The 18,138-nt window shown below is 34.2% G+C and overlaps 2 protein-coding genes across 2 annotated transcripts in view; one reads left to right on the top strand and one right to left on the bottom strand.

Annotated features, from left to right (window-relative positions):
- Positions 1-18,138, bottom strand: part of Rbcn-3B (WD repeat-containing protein Rbcn-3B) — a 107,610-nt gene that overhangs the window by 46,459 nt on the left and 43,013 nt on the right. The gene's annotated exons all lie outside the window — the stretch shown is intronic.
- LOC149896528 (uncharacterized) lies at positions 13,092-16,818 on the top strand. Its single transcript, XM_090117391.1, has 2 exons — positions 13,092-13,195; positions 16,080-16,818. Exons 1-2 carry the CDS (start codon positions 13,184-13,186, stop codon positions 16,539-16,541), a joined length of 474 nt encoding a protein of 157 aa, XP_089973517.1. The 5' UTR covers positions 13,092-13,183; the 3' UTR covers positions 16,542-16,818.

Genomic DNA, 18,138 nt, shown 5'->3' with positions numbered 1-18,138 from the left:
AACAGTGATTCAAGAGGAAGGTTTTAGTATATAATTCATTAGGTTTTAAACAAATTTTTCACTAGCAAAGATTAATATAATTCCGAATATAAAGCTATAAAATGAAAATAGGCTATCAAACTAATCGTAGGATACCTAACATAAGTCTAAAGTTCCACAAATTCAATACGTTGCTCGCCAACACCTAATAACATTGTATCTGCGCGCACGCATTATGATCTTAATGCACTAGTTAGAGTTATACTTTCCACTTGGTAACTTACAGTAATCCTTTAGTAGTAAGTAAAAATAATTCTACTAAATCCTACTAAAAATATAGAGGCGAAATTTGGACGTTTATTTACACTCTTACAACAAAATTATTGTAGCATATCTGAATGATAATAATATTTAGTTTTATGGCATTGAAATGCTTTTATAAATGAAAAAAAAAAGTGTATTTGTAGGTCTGAATGATATTTTGATATTGTATAAATATTAGTGAGAAAAACAACATATTTTAATTTATATAACTTACCATGATACCACAGGACAGAGCTCTACAATCCCATGTATTTTTGCACTTCAAAACGCTCTTAAAATAAGTTAAATAAATTGATATGAGAGTTTATGAGATTACTTCGAGAGCCACGGGAAAGAATGCAACGAAATTAATTTTATGTTCTCAGTTTTTCACTCCCAAACCGCTACGCAATAATGAATGAATTTTGCTACAGAGAAATATTTAACGTTGAACGTATTTAAGCTAAGTTTAATGGTGATGAAAAACTTAACCATAAAAATGTGTTGATAACTTTTCAATGAGCTATATGTATATTTTAAACGTGAAATACGTTTGCACAAAGTTATTTTCAAATATACTAAGCTCAGTGCCGTCTTTAAGGCAGGGCCCGCAGGGCCCTGGCCCGAGGCCCCGAGGTAGGAAGGGGCCCCTCAATTCTGAAAATTTTCGATATACAACAACAAATTTTATAACATAATAAGAAAAATATCAAATCACACACTTGGTAAAATAGAAACAATATTCAAAAAAATTATTTATTGAACTCTCATATGTGGGGTGTTAAGAGACGGGGTTACGATTTAGCCTATTGCGTTATTGTAAACTGAAAAATGATAAAGTTAAAATTTAAGGATTTTCCATCCCTTACATAGGCCCCAGCCAGTACCTTGGCCCATAGCCTCGTTGATCCTAAAGACGGCACTGACTAAGCTGTAATACAACTGGATGTAAACTGTGAACGATAGCAAAGCAGTTTTACTTTATAAAGTCGAAATTATCTAAATAACACGTTTAAGAATAATCTGAATTTAATAAATATTTGCTTGAGCTAAAATAATAAAGCCCCAAGCGGAACAAACCGGAGCACGCGCAGATATTACTTTACAATCCTTTTTACGCTCACATACCCCGTGTTATAAGGACAAGTATCTCATAATGCGACAATGTACATCCATTATTTATTACTTAAAGTATTAAAAAAACTGTACTCACGTTTGGTAACTACATGAGCTCTACTACCATATTAAGAAATTCATGAAGGAATTTTAATATAAGCTAATCAATTATCATTAAACTTATAAGATAAATACAATAATAATAAAAAATTATATGTATTTCACGCTGTTTTAATACCACAGGAAGTCAGTTTTGGTTTTCTGCTTTAATTACTTCGCAAATTTGAAGTGGCATTTTCCACGCTTTTTCCGGACATTTTCACGCATTTTCCGGATATTTTCCGGGGATTTTCCGAGCATTTTCCGAGCATTTCCCGGGAATTTTCCAGACATTTTCCTGGCATTTTCCGGTTATTTTCCGGGATTTTCCAGACATTTTCCGGGAATTTTCCAGGCATTTTCCGGGGATTTTCCGAGCATTTCCTGGGGATTTTCCGGAAGTTTCCCAGACATTTTCCGGACATTTCCCTGACATTTTCCGGGGATTTTCCACGCATTTCCCAGACATTTTCCGGACATTTCTCTGGCATTTTCCGGGAATTTTCCAGGCATTTTCCGGAAATTTTCCAGGCATTTTCCAGGGATTTTCCACGGGTTTTCCGGAAATTTCCACGCATTTTCCGAGCATTTCCCAGGCATTTTCCGGTTATTTTCCGGGAATTTCCCAGGCTTTTTCCGGGGATTTTCCGAGCATTTCCCGGGGATTTTCCGGATGTTTTCCAGACATTTTCTAGACATTTCCCTGGCATTTTCCGGGGATTTTCCAGACATTTTCCGGGGATTTTCCAGACATTTACAGGCTATGTCAGGGAAATGACCGGAAAATGCCTGGAAAATTCCCGGAAAATATCCGGAAAATGCGTGAAAATGTCCGGAAAAACGTGGAAAATGTCACTTCAAATTTGCGAAGTAATTAAAGCAGAAAACCAAAAAAAGAAAAAGAAAGCTAAATTCTTTCATATTAAATGTAGGTATATGGGATATTCATATTTCATACTTAATGTATGGGAGGGTTTAAAGATAATTTTTTTGATATTTCTCGATTTATTTTTAAAAATTTATTACCGCCATTTTACTCTTTAGGTTAAGTACTTTCGATATCAGTTTAAAGTTTTTTGTTATCTGTAATACTTACGGAAAAATCGCCTGTGCACACTTAACGATTACACCCTGTATATTTAAAATTATATATATGTATGTTTATAAGCCATTTGATTTCCATCAGACAAGCGAAAATATTAGTATGGGATTATTGCCGTGTGTGAAAAATGTCCTGAAATATTTAAAAATGTTTTATTTTTAAAAAGACATTTCAGATTATAGACAACTGATAGACATACTAAAACTTGTTTCTAGGTAGATACATATCCGTATAAATGTTTCAAGTTAAAATCTCCCTTTGTAATGTCAAATTAAATTACCCTTAAATGGATTTTAGCCATTTAAGGGTATTTAAGTCGACGATTAACGTCTACTACAAAATGGCACGGAATGGCGATATTTTTATTTCAGTGATTTTGATTGTGGCTAAATTTGTGTAAATAGCGTTCTTTGTTAACTTTATACGAGATTACAGAAGCTACATAAGTACTTGTATTTTAGAAATAAAGCACAAAATAATATAAGGCTTGACATATAGGAGCCTATGTCACATTCAAATCTCCTAACTATCTCAAGACAGAAAAATGGTACCACGAATTCGCTCCATTACGACGTGAAACATACAAACACAATTTCGCATTTATTAATATTAGTCGGGATAAGGAGTAAGGATAATAAATAAGCATTATTATATGATGCATTCCACACAAAATAACGAACATAGAGCTAAAACAGCGATAGCGACAAATTCCGCACTTGGCCGACTTGGCAGCATATACCCGTCCGATTAGGGCCCTTCTGGCCTCCTCCACTCAAGCGACAGCTCAAGCCGAGGTTCGTGGTCCCCGTCAAGGGGGGACGCCCTTGTGCATGTCGCTACCAGGATGAACCTTCAGTTCACCCCCGCGTCCGCGTTAAAATGTAGAAGCCCTTCTGGCTAACATTGAGAAACACCACACAAAAAAAAAAAAAACAGGCATCATATAATATTAGGTAATTTTAATATACCCGGTTTCATTCAGCTCATGTTTGTTACTTAACCGAGTCACCCCGATAGTAACGTGCGTATGGAATAATAAATTATAGTCACTTTTACTTTTACTCATAATGTCCATATGAGATGTTTTAAATGCTTCCTCTTAATATTTATTGTCAACTAGCGGTCCGCCCCGGCTTCGCCCGTGGTACATGTTTACGTTTTCTCTACATAAGAACCATCCTCGTACTTCAAGGAATATAATAAAAAAAGAATTATCGAAATCGGTTCAGCCGTTCTCAAGTTATGCGCTTACCAACACATTTTGCGATTCATTTTTATATGTAAGAAGATAGATTCCTGGTGGTTTGCCCAGATGTCTTAAAGCAGTATTAATTCCAGGGTGGAAGAATGACAGGGTATAGATCGTCTAGCGCCTTCACATTCCCACACTGGAATTAATACTGCTTTAAGACATCATGGTAACCCCCCAGAATGCATAGTCGGGCTATATTTTAGGAATCATCATATTTCTTTATTTATGTAGCCATTCTCTTTTTTTTTAATTGTCGATAGGGAAGAGCTTGACCACAATCTCGCCTGATGTTAAGCTGAGATGTGGTCTAAGATTGTACGCGCTTCCCTAGAAGGTACCTGTTCACTCTACGCTTGATTCTTGAACAAATTGAGGATTATTTCAATGTTCATTTGAAACCAGATATTCAGAAATTGTTAATTTTATGCTAATTAGTTCTTAAAGTAAACAAAGAAAAGGTAAAGTTTGGATTAACTGATTTTTCACCCTTTGTAACAAAAAATGATACAAATAAAAAGAAACTACAGACGGCACAACATAATGTACCGCAAAACTCTCTTTATATTATACTAGCTGTTTTTACCCGCGGTTTTACCCGCGTTGCTCCGCTCCTGTTAATCTTAGCGTGATGATATTATATTATAGCCTTATAGCCTTCCTCAATAAATGGGCTATATAACATCGAAAGAATTTTTCAAATAGGACCAGTAGTTCCTGAGATTAACGCGTTCAAACAATCAAACTCTTCAGCTTTATAATATTATAATTAAATAATATAATATAATTATTATATAGTATCTATAGTATAGGTTATCTTTGTCGTGTCGTTGTGAATTTTTATCGATTCATTCCGGCAAGAATCGAGACTACAAAAACAACTAATAAGAGAAATATTGTTGTAATTATAGAATCATAACCCAATTGGCTCTACCCGTATAATATAAAAGAACATAAGAAATAATACCATAACCATTGCATTATAAATACGACATTCCGATCTATACTTAGCCAAGTTACCTTTAAAGTATATTTAAGGATATTCATAATTTAATTCTTATTACGTAATACATATTTATATTGACCAGTTTTTGTGATAGTACAATATCGAATAATAAAATTGTTTTTAGAGTCTACAAATTGAAATGTATCACAAGCGGATAATACAAATTTATTACGACTTATAACATAAGTTTTATCGTAATTGCAAATATGCCTGGCATAAATTGCTTGCATTTTATATTTAAACTAGCAGACCAGGTAGACAATGTACTGCCTAGAGTCTAGACCTTAATCATGTATAATAAGCAAAATGAAAAATATACTTTTCAACCAGAACTCAGAACAACCGAAATACACTCAAAGAATTTTATAAAAATTGGTCTAGCCACGGCGATTCAAGTGATAAGGTTAAAATGCAACAGCTCTACAAAAAGGTCTTTATAAATTTAATCATAATATATTTATTATTTGTACATATATTATTAAATACAATTTATTGTACTTTGAATATTTATTTTTTCTACTCTCGCAAATAAAACATTTTCTCAATAATCACTACATGTATCGAACCTGCACCTTTACACCTAACTACTACACACACAGTAACATTACCTATACTATCACGTACACGGCATATAGACCGGACTCTCAGTGGAGTTTCGTTTGCAAAAATCGCGGACCTAAATCTGACTTCTGATATATATTGTATAGATCCCAGACATCCTATAGACAGATGTTGCCAACCAGTTTTGTGGTCCCCCTGCCCGCACCCCGGTAATTAAATATGGCATACAAAGAAAAAAATAAAAATTTCCAAAACATGCCGTGTGGGGTATCAAATGAAAGAGCTTATTGAGTAGATCACGAATATATAGCATACTATATACATTTCTTACACTTTCTCTAAGATTTTTTAGAAAATTTACGAAAATGGTCCATTTTTGAGTTAACTTTAAACCACTATAGATTGAAAACTCATGAATATATTTTTTAAATTATTATTTTAAATAATTAACAATAGTCCATTGTTTACGATTCAATATTTCGTACAGTGAAATAGTTGCATGGGGGAGTGGGGGGAGCATTCAAAGATGGCGAGTATATTTTCAAGTTCATATAGTATATAGTTATTTTCATCAAATCCACCACATAGCTCACTTATGTTATATTACGAACTATTGAATCATAAACAATGGACTATTATTAATTATTTAAAATAATAATTTAAAAAATATATTCATGAGTTTTCAATCTATAGTGGTTTAAAGTTAACTCAAAAATGGACCATTTTCGTAAATTTTCTAAAAAATCTTAGAGAAAGTGTAAGAAATGTATATAGTATGCTATATATTCGTGATCTACTCAATAAGCTCTTTCATTTGATACCCCACACGGCATGTTTTGGAAATTTTTATTTTTTTCTTTGTATGCCATATTTAATTACCGGGGTGCGGGCAGGGGGACCACAAAACTGGTTGGCAACATCTGTCTATAGGATGTCTGGGATCTATACAATATATATCAGAGGTCAGATTTAGGTCCGCGATTTTTGCAAACGAACATCTCCTTGGAGCCTGCTCTAATAGGACATGTCATAATTAAATGATAATAATGAACAATTAATAAATATAATATATTAATAATATGAGAAAGGACGGCGAGCACGGCCGCTAGGTCGGGCCATGGCGCGAGCGATTCGGAAGCTATACATAGTTATAAAAATATTATAAAGATATTTTGATGTATGTTTGTTACGCTTTAACTTAAGAACTTCTCGATTGATTTAAATAATTATATGATTTTGGGCAAACACATAGGTTACTATTTCTCGATAAAAAAAGCTTTGATGGTGTGAAATAAATAATGCATTTTTGTATTGGTACCAAATAAACGAAATTGAATTTGAACTTGGATTTGTATCTAATAGGAAATGTGATTGATTTTATAAGGCAGTTATAAATAATACATTACATACTAATCACAATCTATTCTTAAATTCTATTATAATTATGATAAAAACATTAATGACTATATGGCCCTAACTGTAACTTAACTCTTCTTTGTAAAATTTACTTTCCAAAGCAGTGGTAAACAATTTTGCATTTTCACGTTTCAAAAGCTCTACTATAGAAAGCTTTTTATAAGTAAATATTCTAATTTAAGTTATAAATAAACTATAGGATTTCTTGCCGATTTTCTACGACATTACAAATGAAATATAAAAACGAACTACCTATTCATACGCTCTTATAATAAATTTAAAAATGTAAATTTATAAAATACGTTAACCGCTCGTCCCCTGGCCGCCAAACAAAGGTCGTCAAGAACGAAAACAGCTGATGAAATAAGATCAACAGTTGCGCCGGGCGCGGCACCGGTGTTACCGCTGTCACCGACGAAAGGGGCAGCTTGTTTCACTTGACATTCAACTAGCCAAAAAACCTCATTGGAATTTGCACAGAATTACGTGATATAACTACGATCATAGAGCGCAAAATCCCATGTAGGTGTAGTTCACGGGACCAATGTCAACGAAAGGGGAAGCTTGTTTCATTTGACATTCAAGTAGATAAATTTCTTTAAAATACACATTGGAATTTGCACTTAATTTACAAGGCTTTTCTACGACCTTACGGCGCAACAACCCTTGACTAAAAAGTATTCTTGTAGTACAAAATTAATCCATACTAATATTATAAATGCGAAAGTAACTCTGTCTGTCTGTCTGTTACTCAATCACGCCTAAACTATAACTGAACCAATTTGCACGAAATTTGGTATAGATATATTTTGATACCCGAGAAAGGACATAGGATAGGTTTTATCACGGAAATCCTACGGGAACGGGTTATTCTTTGAAAACGCGGGCGAAGCCGCGGGCGGAAAGCTAGTGTGATATATATATAAAAAGCTCATCGTAGTTCAATTTCTTTCCATACTTTTTCTACGATCGTAGGGCGCAAAATCCTTTGACTATAAAGTTTACATGTAATTTAACATTACACAAAAAAGCTCAAAGGAATATGCGCTAGATACATAAGTTTTTTCTACGACGATAGGGTGCAAAATCCCATGTATATATTTCACATGACCATTGTCCGTGAAAAACGAAAGGGGAAGCTCGTTTCACTTGACATTCAACATCAATCAAAAAATTTCGTTGGAATTTGCACTGAATTAACGTGCTTTTTATATGACGTGAGGTTAAAAATTTTCGGTTTGCTTATCTGTTTCAAAGAAAGCTTATCTCAAAAAACTACGGGTTCAAATTAGAAAAATTCGTTATTTGCTGGATAGTCCTTTTATCGAGGAAGGCTTTAGGCTATACAATAATCACGCTACGACCATTGAGATAATAATTAATATGGAGTCGACACCGCCTACATCACTTATGTTCCACTCAACATACGTCATGTGACGTATGTTGAGCGGTATTTTTTAATGGTTTTAAAGTGAAACGCATCAAATATGCCTTCGTGTGTGTTACGATATTGCACAAATAATACAAATAATACGGAAAAGTGCAAAGGAATAACTTTCATCGTTAAGTACCTAACTAGATAATCATTTTTAAAACTTAGTTAGAGCAAAAAAATGGCGCACAGATTTTGTTCGTGGTGTCTCCTCCATACGTAGTAATATTATCTCAATGGCTACGACAAATAGCGGCAGAGCATCACTGGAAAATATTGCAAGAATATTCCTTTAAAGATCAGACGAAGTTACGTGGCTTATCTAGTAAAGTAGATAGATTATGATATACTAGCTGTGCTCCGCGGTTTTACCTACAGATCCTTTACTGTTGCTCTTAGCGAGATGATATTATATATAGCCTTCCTCAATGAATGGGCTATCTAACACCGAAATAATTTTTTAAATATGACGAGTAGTTCCCGAGATAAGCGCGTTCAAACAAACAAACAAACTCTTCAGCTTTATTATCTTAATATATATAAATCTCGTGTCACAATGTTTGTCCTCAATGGACTCCTAAACCACTTAACCGATTATAATAAAATTCGCAGACCATGTGCAGTTCGATCCAACTTGAGAGATAGGATAGTTTTAACATGTAGGTACCACGGGCGAAGCCGGGGCGGACCGCTAGTATTAGTATAGATTTACAATTGACACTGGCTTATAATACGTACAAGAAGGTTATATAAAAAAATAAATTCCTTTCAATGAAAAATAACCTTAATTAAACACGCGCAAAATATGTGCAATTAAATAGGCTTTTACAATGTTTTAACATCTTGTAATTTACGAATAGTTGTATATGTTTATGAATATTTTAGGTATCCACTTAAAAATTATGTAATTGCTTATATTTTAATCCATCAGTCCTCGGAATCACAGACACAATAGAAAATCTATTGTGTCGCGCCCCGATCGGGGCTTACGGTGGTCAATGGGTTAATAGGTATAATATACAGTGGTAAAATGCTCTTCACTTAAAAATTCTACAATTAAATATAATATTTTTGAAGCATGTGCGTAGAAACTATTATGGTACTAGCGGTCCGCCCCGGCTTCGCCCGTGGTACCTACATGTTTAAACTATCCTATCTCTCAAGTTGGATCGAACTGCACATGGTCTGCGAATTTTATTATAATCGGTTAAGTGGTTTAGGAGTCCATTGAGGACAAACATTGTGACACGAGATTTAATTATATATTAAAATTAAGATTACCACAAAACAGTTTAAATAATCACACCAAGGATCTGTCACTTTAATAGTTGTCTATGTGAAATACGACAAAACCAGATTATAGAGAACCCGCGCAAAGTTAAACCCTGTCTAAAGTTTTTTGTGGTAAGACAGAATATTTTTTTGGCATATTATGCGTATAACTAGAAACTATTAAGATTCTACATTTTGAAATTTCAAAACACTAGTCTTTCACGCGAACGGGAACTATGCTGGTTTTTCTTTGAAAATGCGGGCGAAGCCGCGGGCCGAAAGCTAGTAATCTATAAGCAATGTAGCTATATCGCTTAGGTGTGGCCATCAACTTGTGATAACAACCAATGCTATGAACTATAAAGTTGATTAATTATGTGTCTTAAAGACTGATTGGAGGGAAATAATTTAATGCTATAAATATGAAAAACTATGTACGGAAATGTACAATGCGTATTTATTAATAACTAGCGGTCCGCCCCGGCTTCGCCCGTGGTACATGTTTACGTTTTCTCTACATAAGAACCATCCTCGTACTTCAAGGAATATAATAAAAAAAGAATTATCGAAATCGGTTCAGCCGTTCTCGAGTTATGCGCTTACCAACAAGACATTTTGCGATTCATTTTTATATATAAGATTAATAATGGTGTATTTACATCAAACGAGCGAATGCTCATTCTAAACCCAGTATGTCCAATTCTTTTAGTGTAACAGGCGTAGAGCTTTCTTTGTTCTTAGTGCGTTCGAAGAGATTGTATGCAATGTTCTAATACATGAACAGCACTGAATACGAGTTTTCGTTTACACTAAAAGATCATGAAAGAATGCTCTTGCTCTAGCTCTATGTTCGTTTGATGTAAATGCACCGTTATGGAAGTTGTTCTTAATAATTTTTATTGTAGAAAATGAATTGAAACAGGCTGATAGCGAGATAATGGTAATTTAATAAATGTTATCTTAATATATATAAATCTCGTGTCACAATGTTTGTCCTCAATGGACTCCTAAACCACTTAACCGATTATAATAAAATTCGCACACCATGTGCAGTTCGATCCAACTTGAGAGATAGGATAGTTTAAACATGTAGGTACCACGGGCGAAGCCGGGGCGGACCGCTAGTACAATTATAAATCCATCTTTGTTATTTTGTACATTTAATAGAAAATACTATAAAATGCATTTAATAAACTTTTAATTCCGTATACTTAATAATTAATATGTACAATACTCTCCTTTAAGCGAAAGAAATAATGTTAATTTTTAACTTCATTTTCACAGAATTATCAAATATTAGACTAAAATTAAAAATACGGAACGATAAGCTGAAATATTAAGGTAGGATGACAAATAAGTGTAGCGAAAACTGAATACCATCGATAAAAGACAACGAAAAATTTTTTTAATCCTCTTAAGCGAGCTTTTTTAATCCCCTTAATCGAGATTTTTTAATCCTCCTAAGCGAGCTTTTTAAATCCTCCTAAGCGAGCTTTTTTAATCCCCTTAAGCGAGCTTTTTAGTCCTCCTAAGCGAGCTTTCTTAATCCTCATAAGCGAGTTTTTTTAATCCTCTTAATCGAGCTTTTTTATCCTCCTAAGCGAGCTTTTTTAATCCTCCTAAGCGAGCTTTTTTAATCCTCTTAAGCAAGCTTTTTTATCCCCTTAAGCGAGCTTTTTATCCCCTTAAGCGAGCTTTTTTAATCCTCTTAAGCGAGCTTTTTTTACATCCTCTTAAGCGAGCTTTTTAATCATCTTAAGCGAGCTTTTTTTAATCCCCTTAATCGAGCTTTTTTTTATCCACCTAAGCGAGCTTTTTTAATCCTCCTAAGCGAGCTTTTTTTAATCCTCCTAAGCGAGCTTTTTTTAATCCTCTTAAGCGAGCTTTTTATCCCCTTAAGCGAGCTTTTTTTACATTCTCTTAAGCGAGCTTTTTAATCCTCTTAAGCGAGCTTTTTTAATCTTCCTAAGCGAGCTTTTTAATCCTCCTAAGCGATCTTTTTAATCCTCCTAAACGAGCTTTTTTTAATCCACCTAAGCGAGCTTTTTTAATCCTGTTAAGCGAGCTTTTTTAATCCCCTTAAGCGAGCTTTTTTAATCCCCTTAAGCGAGCTTTTTTGATCCTCTTAAGCGAGCTTTTTTTATCCTCCTAAACGAGCTTTTTTAATCCTCTTAACTAATTAGCAATTAGCTTTCCGCCCGTGGCTTCGCCCGCATTTTCTATGTGCTAATCCGAGTTACCCTCTATATGTGTGCTAAATTCCATTGTATTCGGTTAAGTAGGTACATAGTATTTGAGTGAAGTGTTAAAAACAAAAAAAAGTGTTAAAAACATACACATACACATCCATCCTCACAAACTTTCGCATTTATTATATTAGTAAGATAGGATTAAATACGCCGCGTCTACAACATTTTAAACCTTTCATTATGCCTATACATTCGTCTCAACGACCATTCGTCCTTCCATCACTTTATCTCCCCGTCACCACAAATGTCACATATTGTGATTGTTCTTTTAGTACGAGCTTCCTGCTCCGCCCAATGGATCAGCCTTAAATCATCGTGTAGAGTTAACAACTTTTAGACATGTCGGATGAAATTATTATCATTTATGCAAATGATTTAATGAAATTCTAGGCGCTTTGTGTTAGGTGTACTATACATAGAATAAAACAAAGTCACTATCGCTGTATTTCCGTACCTATGTATGCTTAAATCTTTAAAACTACGCAACGGATTGTAATAAGGTTTATTTTTAATAGATAGAATGGTTCTGTATGTCTTTGTATGCAATAAATGATTTGAGTTTGAGTTCTTGAGGAGGGCTTTACTATATAATTTGTTAAGTTTTATACAAAGCGAGCGAAACCGCGCGATGATAGCTAGTTAACGATTAAGTTATTTTTCTATAAATAGGCGTAAAAATATAATAAATTTATGTTGTAAAATGACCCGAAAATCTTCTATTACGTGTAGAAAATAGCGTCTACGTATAGGTTTTATTCTCAAGGAGGAACAAATCTGCGACTTTTATATTACCTAAGTAGTTAGTAAAGCAATATTTTTTTAATACGCTTAAATAATTTAATGTCACCATAAAATAACAACCAACTTCTTACAAATAACCTTCAATTTTTGTAATCTATAACGGTTGCGTGTACATTAGTAAATACGATTCAATAACATTTCCTTATTAAGTTAATTATTTTAACTAAATTCTATGTATAACATCAAAGCCAAAATTTATAAGAACCTATACCGAAATATCAAAACCAATTCAATCAATTATGCATCGAAAAATATAACTTTCAACTAACATAGTACCACTACCTTAAAACCTACATATCTTATAATTTATCAAACCTCATTCCCGCCTAAACATCCAAATTAAAAAGAAATCATCTCCAAATTAAAAAGAAAACATCCCCAAATTAAAAACAAACCCAGCATTCCATTTTCAAAATCCGAAAAAGAAAAAAACAAAAGCGCGCGCAAACGTTATCACGCATACGCGCCGTTCTACGCCGCATCAATGATAACGCCAGAACTTTCATGTACTCGCACCCGGCTCGTCAACCATATAAAAGAGCTGGTGTGCTGCGAAACAGTATTCAGTAGCTCTCGAGCAGTCTACAAGAAGTGCACGATGAGATTTCTGGTGAGGCACCATCCATCACAACCTTTATTTATCTGTGGCTTTGACGTTGACAGTTGAAAAGGGCGCGAAACATTTTTCTTGTCAAAGAACACAATAAATAAGGGCTGTCACTTATTAATTATTAATTGCTTTTCTATATTACAATCTAATTTAGTCCAATTTGCTTTAACGTTTTAAAATGCATAATATATTTTACTATCATAACCGTCTCAAATTAGGTAAATTAACAAGCTTTGTCACAGAACTAAATTATTCATTGTTAACGTCTATTGTTTTAACTTGCATATATTAGCCATCCTCTTTCTTCATACGCTCCTATTTCTTATTCTCAAAATGACCTCTGGTATATCTAAATCTCAAAGCAATAGACACGTTGGTAAAATTAAAAAAAAAGTGCAAATCATCTTGTTCTAAACTTCGACTCCTTTTTAAATATCGACTTTAACTATCAAATAAATAACATAACTAACTCCTCCAAATATTCCCTTATACAAAACCATATAAACATTATTTCAAAATATATTTGTCCTTACAACAACACCTTTACCTGATCCAACCAAAAGACCCAGCATAAAATATACTGATAATTCTTCCCAATAACAAAAAAACTCAAGACCTAGGCATAGTAACCATATAAGTACTAATAAGACATTTAATTTCATACCACGTCGATTGAAATCTACCATCAATCACATAAAATCAATTCATATAACAAGGCTATAAGAATTATGAGCGATCAAGTTATTTATGTACGCTGTAAAAATCGTATATAGAATAAATACAATTTGTTGAATACATGACCTAACCCAACGTATTTTTTGTATCAACTGTATACGTAATTTTCGAATATTTCGCGCGTTTATCAAAAATTTTGTCAAAATTAAAAAAAAATCAGACAAACGTGATCATTTCTCTTACAAAGTTTACCAATTCATTGATTATTATTAGTAGTTCGGTAATTATTGCATATTTTGCAATTGTGTCAATTGATAACAACTGAAAATGTATAGAAAATCAAATTAAATCAATAAATTATATCGTTCAGTGATTATTTTCTTCTAATACGGCAATAAATTGATTACTTACTGTATCATAACATATCAAGCATCTCCTTTTAAGTATTTAAGTCTATAAATAACCGTTATTAAAACAGCCATATTTGCGAAATATGATATTAATAATGTAAATCTAATTATTAATATACGATAAATACTTTTATAGCGTGGTGACATTGTTGATCTCATTTCTACTAATAAGAAATATGTTAATTGTATCCTTCAGTTATTATTATAACAATAACTCAGAAACAGTCATATTTATTCAATTAGACTTCCTATAAAAACACAACAAATATTAGTAACAAACAGTTACGAGAAAAGCTTTATTAGGTACCGTTCCCTTTACATCTAAGAACTAAAAATCAAATTATGTTCCTACTGTTGTTTAAAAAATTAACCAAGCTCATATAATTTTAGAATTAAGATTGCATTGCAAGATAAACCGTATAGGAAATGCAGATTAAGTACCTCAAAACAAAAATATCGTGTCTAAGCTCTCAAATGCATACCTAATTATTATCCAGATCATAATCTCTATACCAAAACTTCACTTCAATCCGATCAGCAATTTCATGAACTTATAAACACTTTTCACACTTAACCTTCCGTGCTTATTACCGTAATAAGCCAAAATCTCAAAACCACCAAAGCCCATCAATTTCGTAAACACATAACTGTATGCAATAACTATAACAGTACCAAAGGCCAACTTATATTGGTCATTCGTTACGCGTACGTTCAAGTCAAGGTCGCTATGCGTGCCAAATACATGATCATATGATTCATATCAGTGTCGAAAACCTAGCCAAGTTTCACTTGAAACAATAACTATTTACCAGATCATTGGGCAACATTTTCCTTTACTGACGTCCTTGCCAAAACTGTGTTTACTCAATAATTATCTGTTTTAAATTTTAAATTAGTTGCAATATCTGGTGTAAATTACTGCATTCATATATATAAAATTTTCTATTTACGCAATACAATGCAACGCCCTCCGTACGCATCGAATATTGTTTATTTTATAATAACGAATTGGTCATGCGAATTTATTATACTGTTATGATTGTCTGCTTGTATTTGCACTATTACGCAAGCTGTTGTTGGAATTATTATTATAGCGCCGCGTTCAATTTTAACATGTCTTATCGTAGGACAAGAATTGAATAAGCCATATCGCATACCTTCACAGCTCGAAGTATTTATTGGTCTCGAGCTTAATATTAGTCTCTATTCAATCGCAAAACGTACTTATCCTATAGATTTGTAATCAATGATTAAGCAGTTTATACCTCACAAAATTCTCTAGACACCCACAAACTAGGCGCCATTATTCGAGCCTTAAATATCTCTGTTATTAGTTATTGCTATGCAAATCAATTTACGCGCCCCAAAAGGAAGTGTACCATTCCATTCTGATTTTGTAATTACGCTGTAACAGGCAAGGTCAGATTCAAGGACGACATATTGTTACATTAATTACATTATTATCGGCCTACTGACGACCACGTACATTCCTCGGTGACAACTTTTTTGTGCGTACAGCTAGCTACCAGTGTTCACATCCGCGTTTGTACTATTTGGCTTTTTCCTTGCCGGTTCGATTTACATTTATATCTTTTGAAAACCAGATTCCAGTTCATTTTTTGTCGCTTTATTGAATAACAATCTGTCACCTTATCATATACCTTACTGCATAAACACTAATCCTATTTGACATATTTCCTAAGTAGCGACATAACATTGAACATTGAGCCAGCGTATCCTTTAGCCAACGTATTTTCAATTCTTTGCACATATTATAACATTATAATTTGCTCTTTCAGTTTGCTTTCGTCGCCCTCCTCGGCTATGCTTCGGCTAGCGCCATCTTAGCCCCGTACGTGTACGGTGCGAACGCCGGTGACGTCCAGGCCGCCGCCATCGACGCCACCGTCGCCGCGCGGGACACCGTGCGCGCTATCGGTGAAGGCCAAGCGCGTGCCGCTGAAGCCGTGATCCAACACAACACTGAGGCAGTCCGTCAAGTCGCTGAGACCAACCGCAACCTCCACGAGAACGCCTACTGGGGCAGTGTTGCCGCTTCCCAGAACTACGTCGCCGCCGCTCAGTCTCAAGCTGCCGCTATCGATGGAGCCGCTGCCGCTGTCCGTGCCGCTCATGCCGCTGCCCCCATCGTAGCTGCTGCCCCTCTCGCCTACCCCGGTGTCGCCGCTCCCTACTTAGCTGCCCCCTACGCCGCCTACGGCGCGTACGGTGCCTACGGTCTCGGTCTCCGTCACTGGTAAACCACCAACTCGACGCTGGTAACGCCGTACATCAAGTCATCACGCGTTATCGGCACATGTAACAGCTTTAAGGACGTTTCCAACGGTTGGTCTCAAATTACACGGAAAAATGATTTGCTCAACGAACAAAACAAAGGTCTCAATAAATACGTAACTCTCTTTGTAAATAAGTAAATCTAATGCCATCACTGCCAAAGTGTAAATAAACACACAATTTATAAAAAGTTTGATGTTTTTCTTGTGAACCTTTCCATAAATAAAGTAGAATTGGTTTTTATATGAAGCATTTTATTAAATCTCAAACTAAGTTTGCGATTTGTTGACAAGTCTGATATAAATATTTATACACAACGCAGCAAATGCTTAATTCAATGAAACTTAATATTAAGCTGATATAACAATTTAATAGTTAACTTATTCATGCAACTTAGTTTATAATCACATATTTATGAGAAACAATAAATTGAGTGCTTCGAGATTTATTGAAAACATGGCTGGAAATTACTGCATCATGGCTGAAGAATTGCAGTCGATTATGTGCATTGTGCATGTTACTTATAAAATATTTCCTTCTTGCTTTCTTCAGTCACATCGCGCTAAAATAACATATTATAATACTTATGCATGTTAAATGTTACTACATGCCATAAGTACAAAACACAATAAAGCCCCTAAAAATATTTTTACTGTGTGACAAACACACCATGGGAAAGAATTCATTCATACATAAATCTACTAAACTAATATTATAAAGCTGAAGATTTTGTTTGTTTGTTTGAACGCGCTAATCTCGGGAACTACTGGTCCGATTTGAAAAATTCTTTCGGTATTTAAATAAAATTATACTGCAACGACATTTTAAGGAGATTAAACCTCTAATTTCATTCACTTAGTTTTTAATAACTCACACGCTTTTCAATCTTCAAGGTTATCCTACTTTCTTTAAAATAAATACCTACAGTATATTTTATTTTACAATATTGCATTGCAAGATAAACCGTATAGGAAATGCAGATTAAGTACCTCAAAACAAAAATATTGTGTCTAAGCTAAATCTCAAATGCATACATCTTATATATAAAATTCTCGTGTCACAATGTTAGTCTGCATACTCCTCCGAAACGGGTGGACCGATTCTCATGAAATTTTCTGTGCATATCGGGTAAGTCTGAGAATCGGCCAACATCTATTTTTCATATGTACCACGGGCGAAGCCGGGGCGGACCGCTAGTTATATATAATAATTTGACGACGCGGTTGGCGCAGTGGTAAAGTAACTACCTACTGAGCCGACGGTCCCGGGTTCGATCCCCGGTCAGGGCAAATATTTGTGTGATGAACTCAATTATTTGTTCTTGGGTCTGGGTGTTATTATCTATATATGTATTTATTAAATATTATATTTATCGTCGCCTAGTACCCACAACACAAGCCTTAATTGAGCTTATCTACTGTGGGACTAGGTCGATTTGTGTAATAATGTCCTATAATATTTATTTATTTATTTATTTATTTACAGTACTAAAAAAGTTAAAACAATAAACTCATGAAATTATTGTACTATCACCGATCCTTGATAAGTGTACAAAGTCTAAAT

Source organism: Colias eurytheme, chromosome 28 (genome assembly GCF_061535395.1).
Source record: "Colias eurytheme isolate Ceu_HAF_F1 chromosome 28, ilColEury1 Martin Lab GWU primary, whole genome shotgun sequence".
NCBI classification, from domain to species: domain Eukaryota; kingdom Metazoa; phylum Arthropoda; class Insecta; order Lepidoptera; family Pieridae; genus Colias; species Colias eurytheme.
The sequence above is the reverse complement of the archived record's forward strand: the minus strand, read 5'-3'. Positions and strand labels throughout refer to the sequence as shown.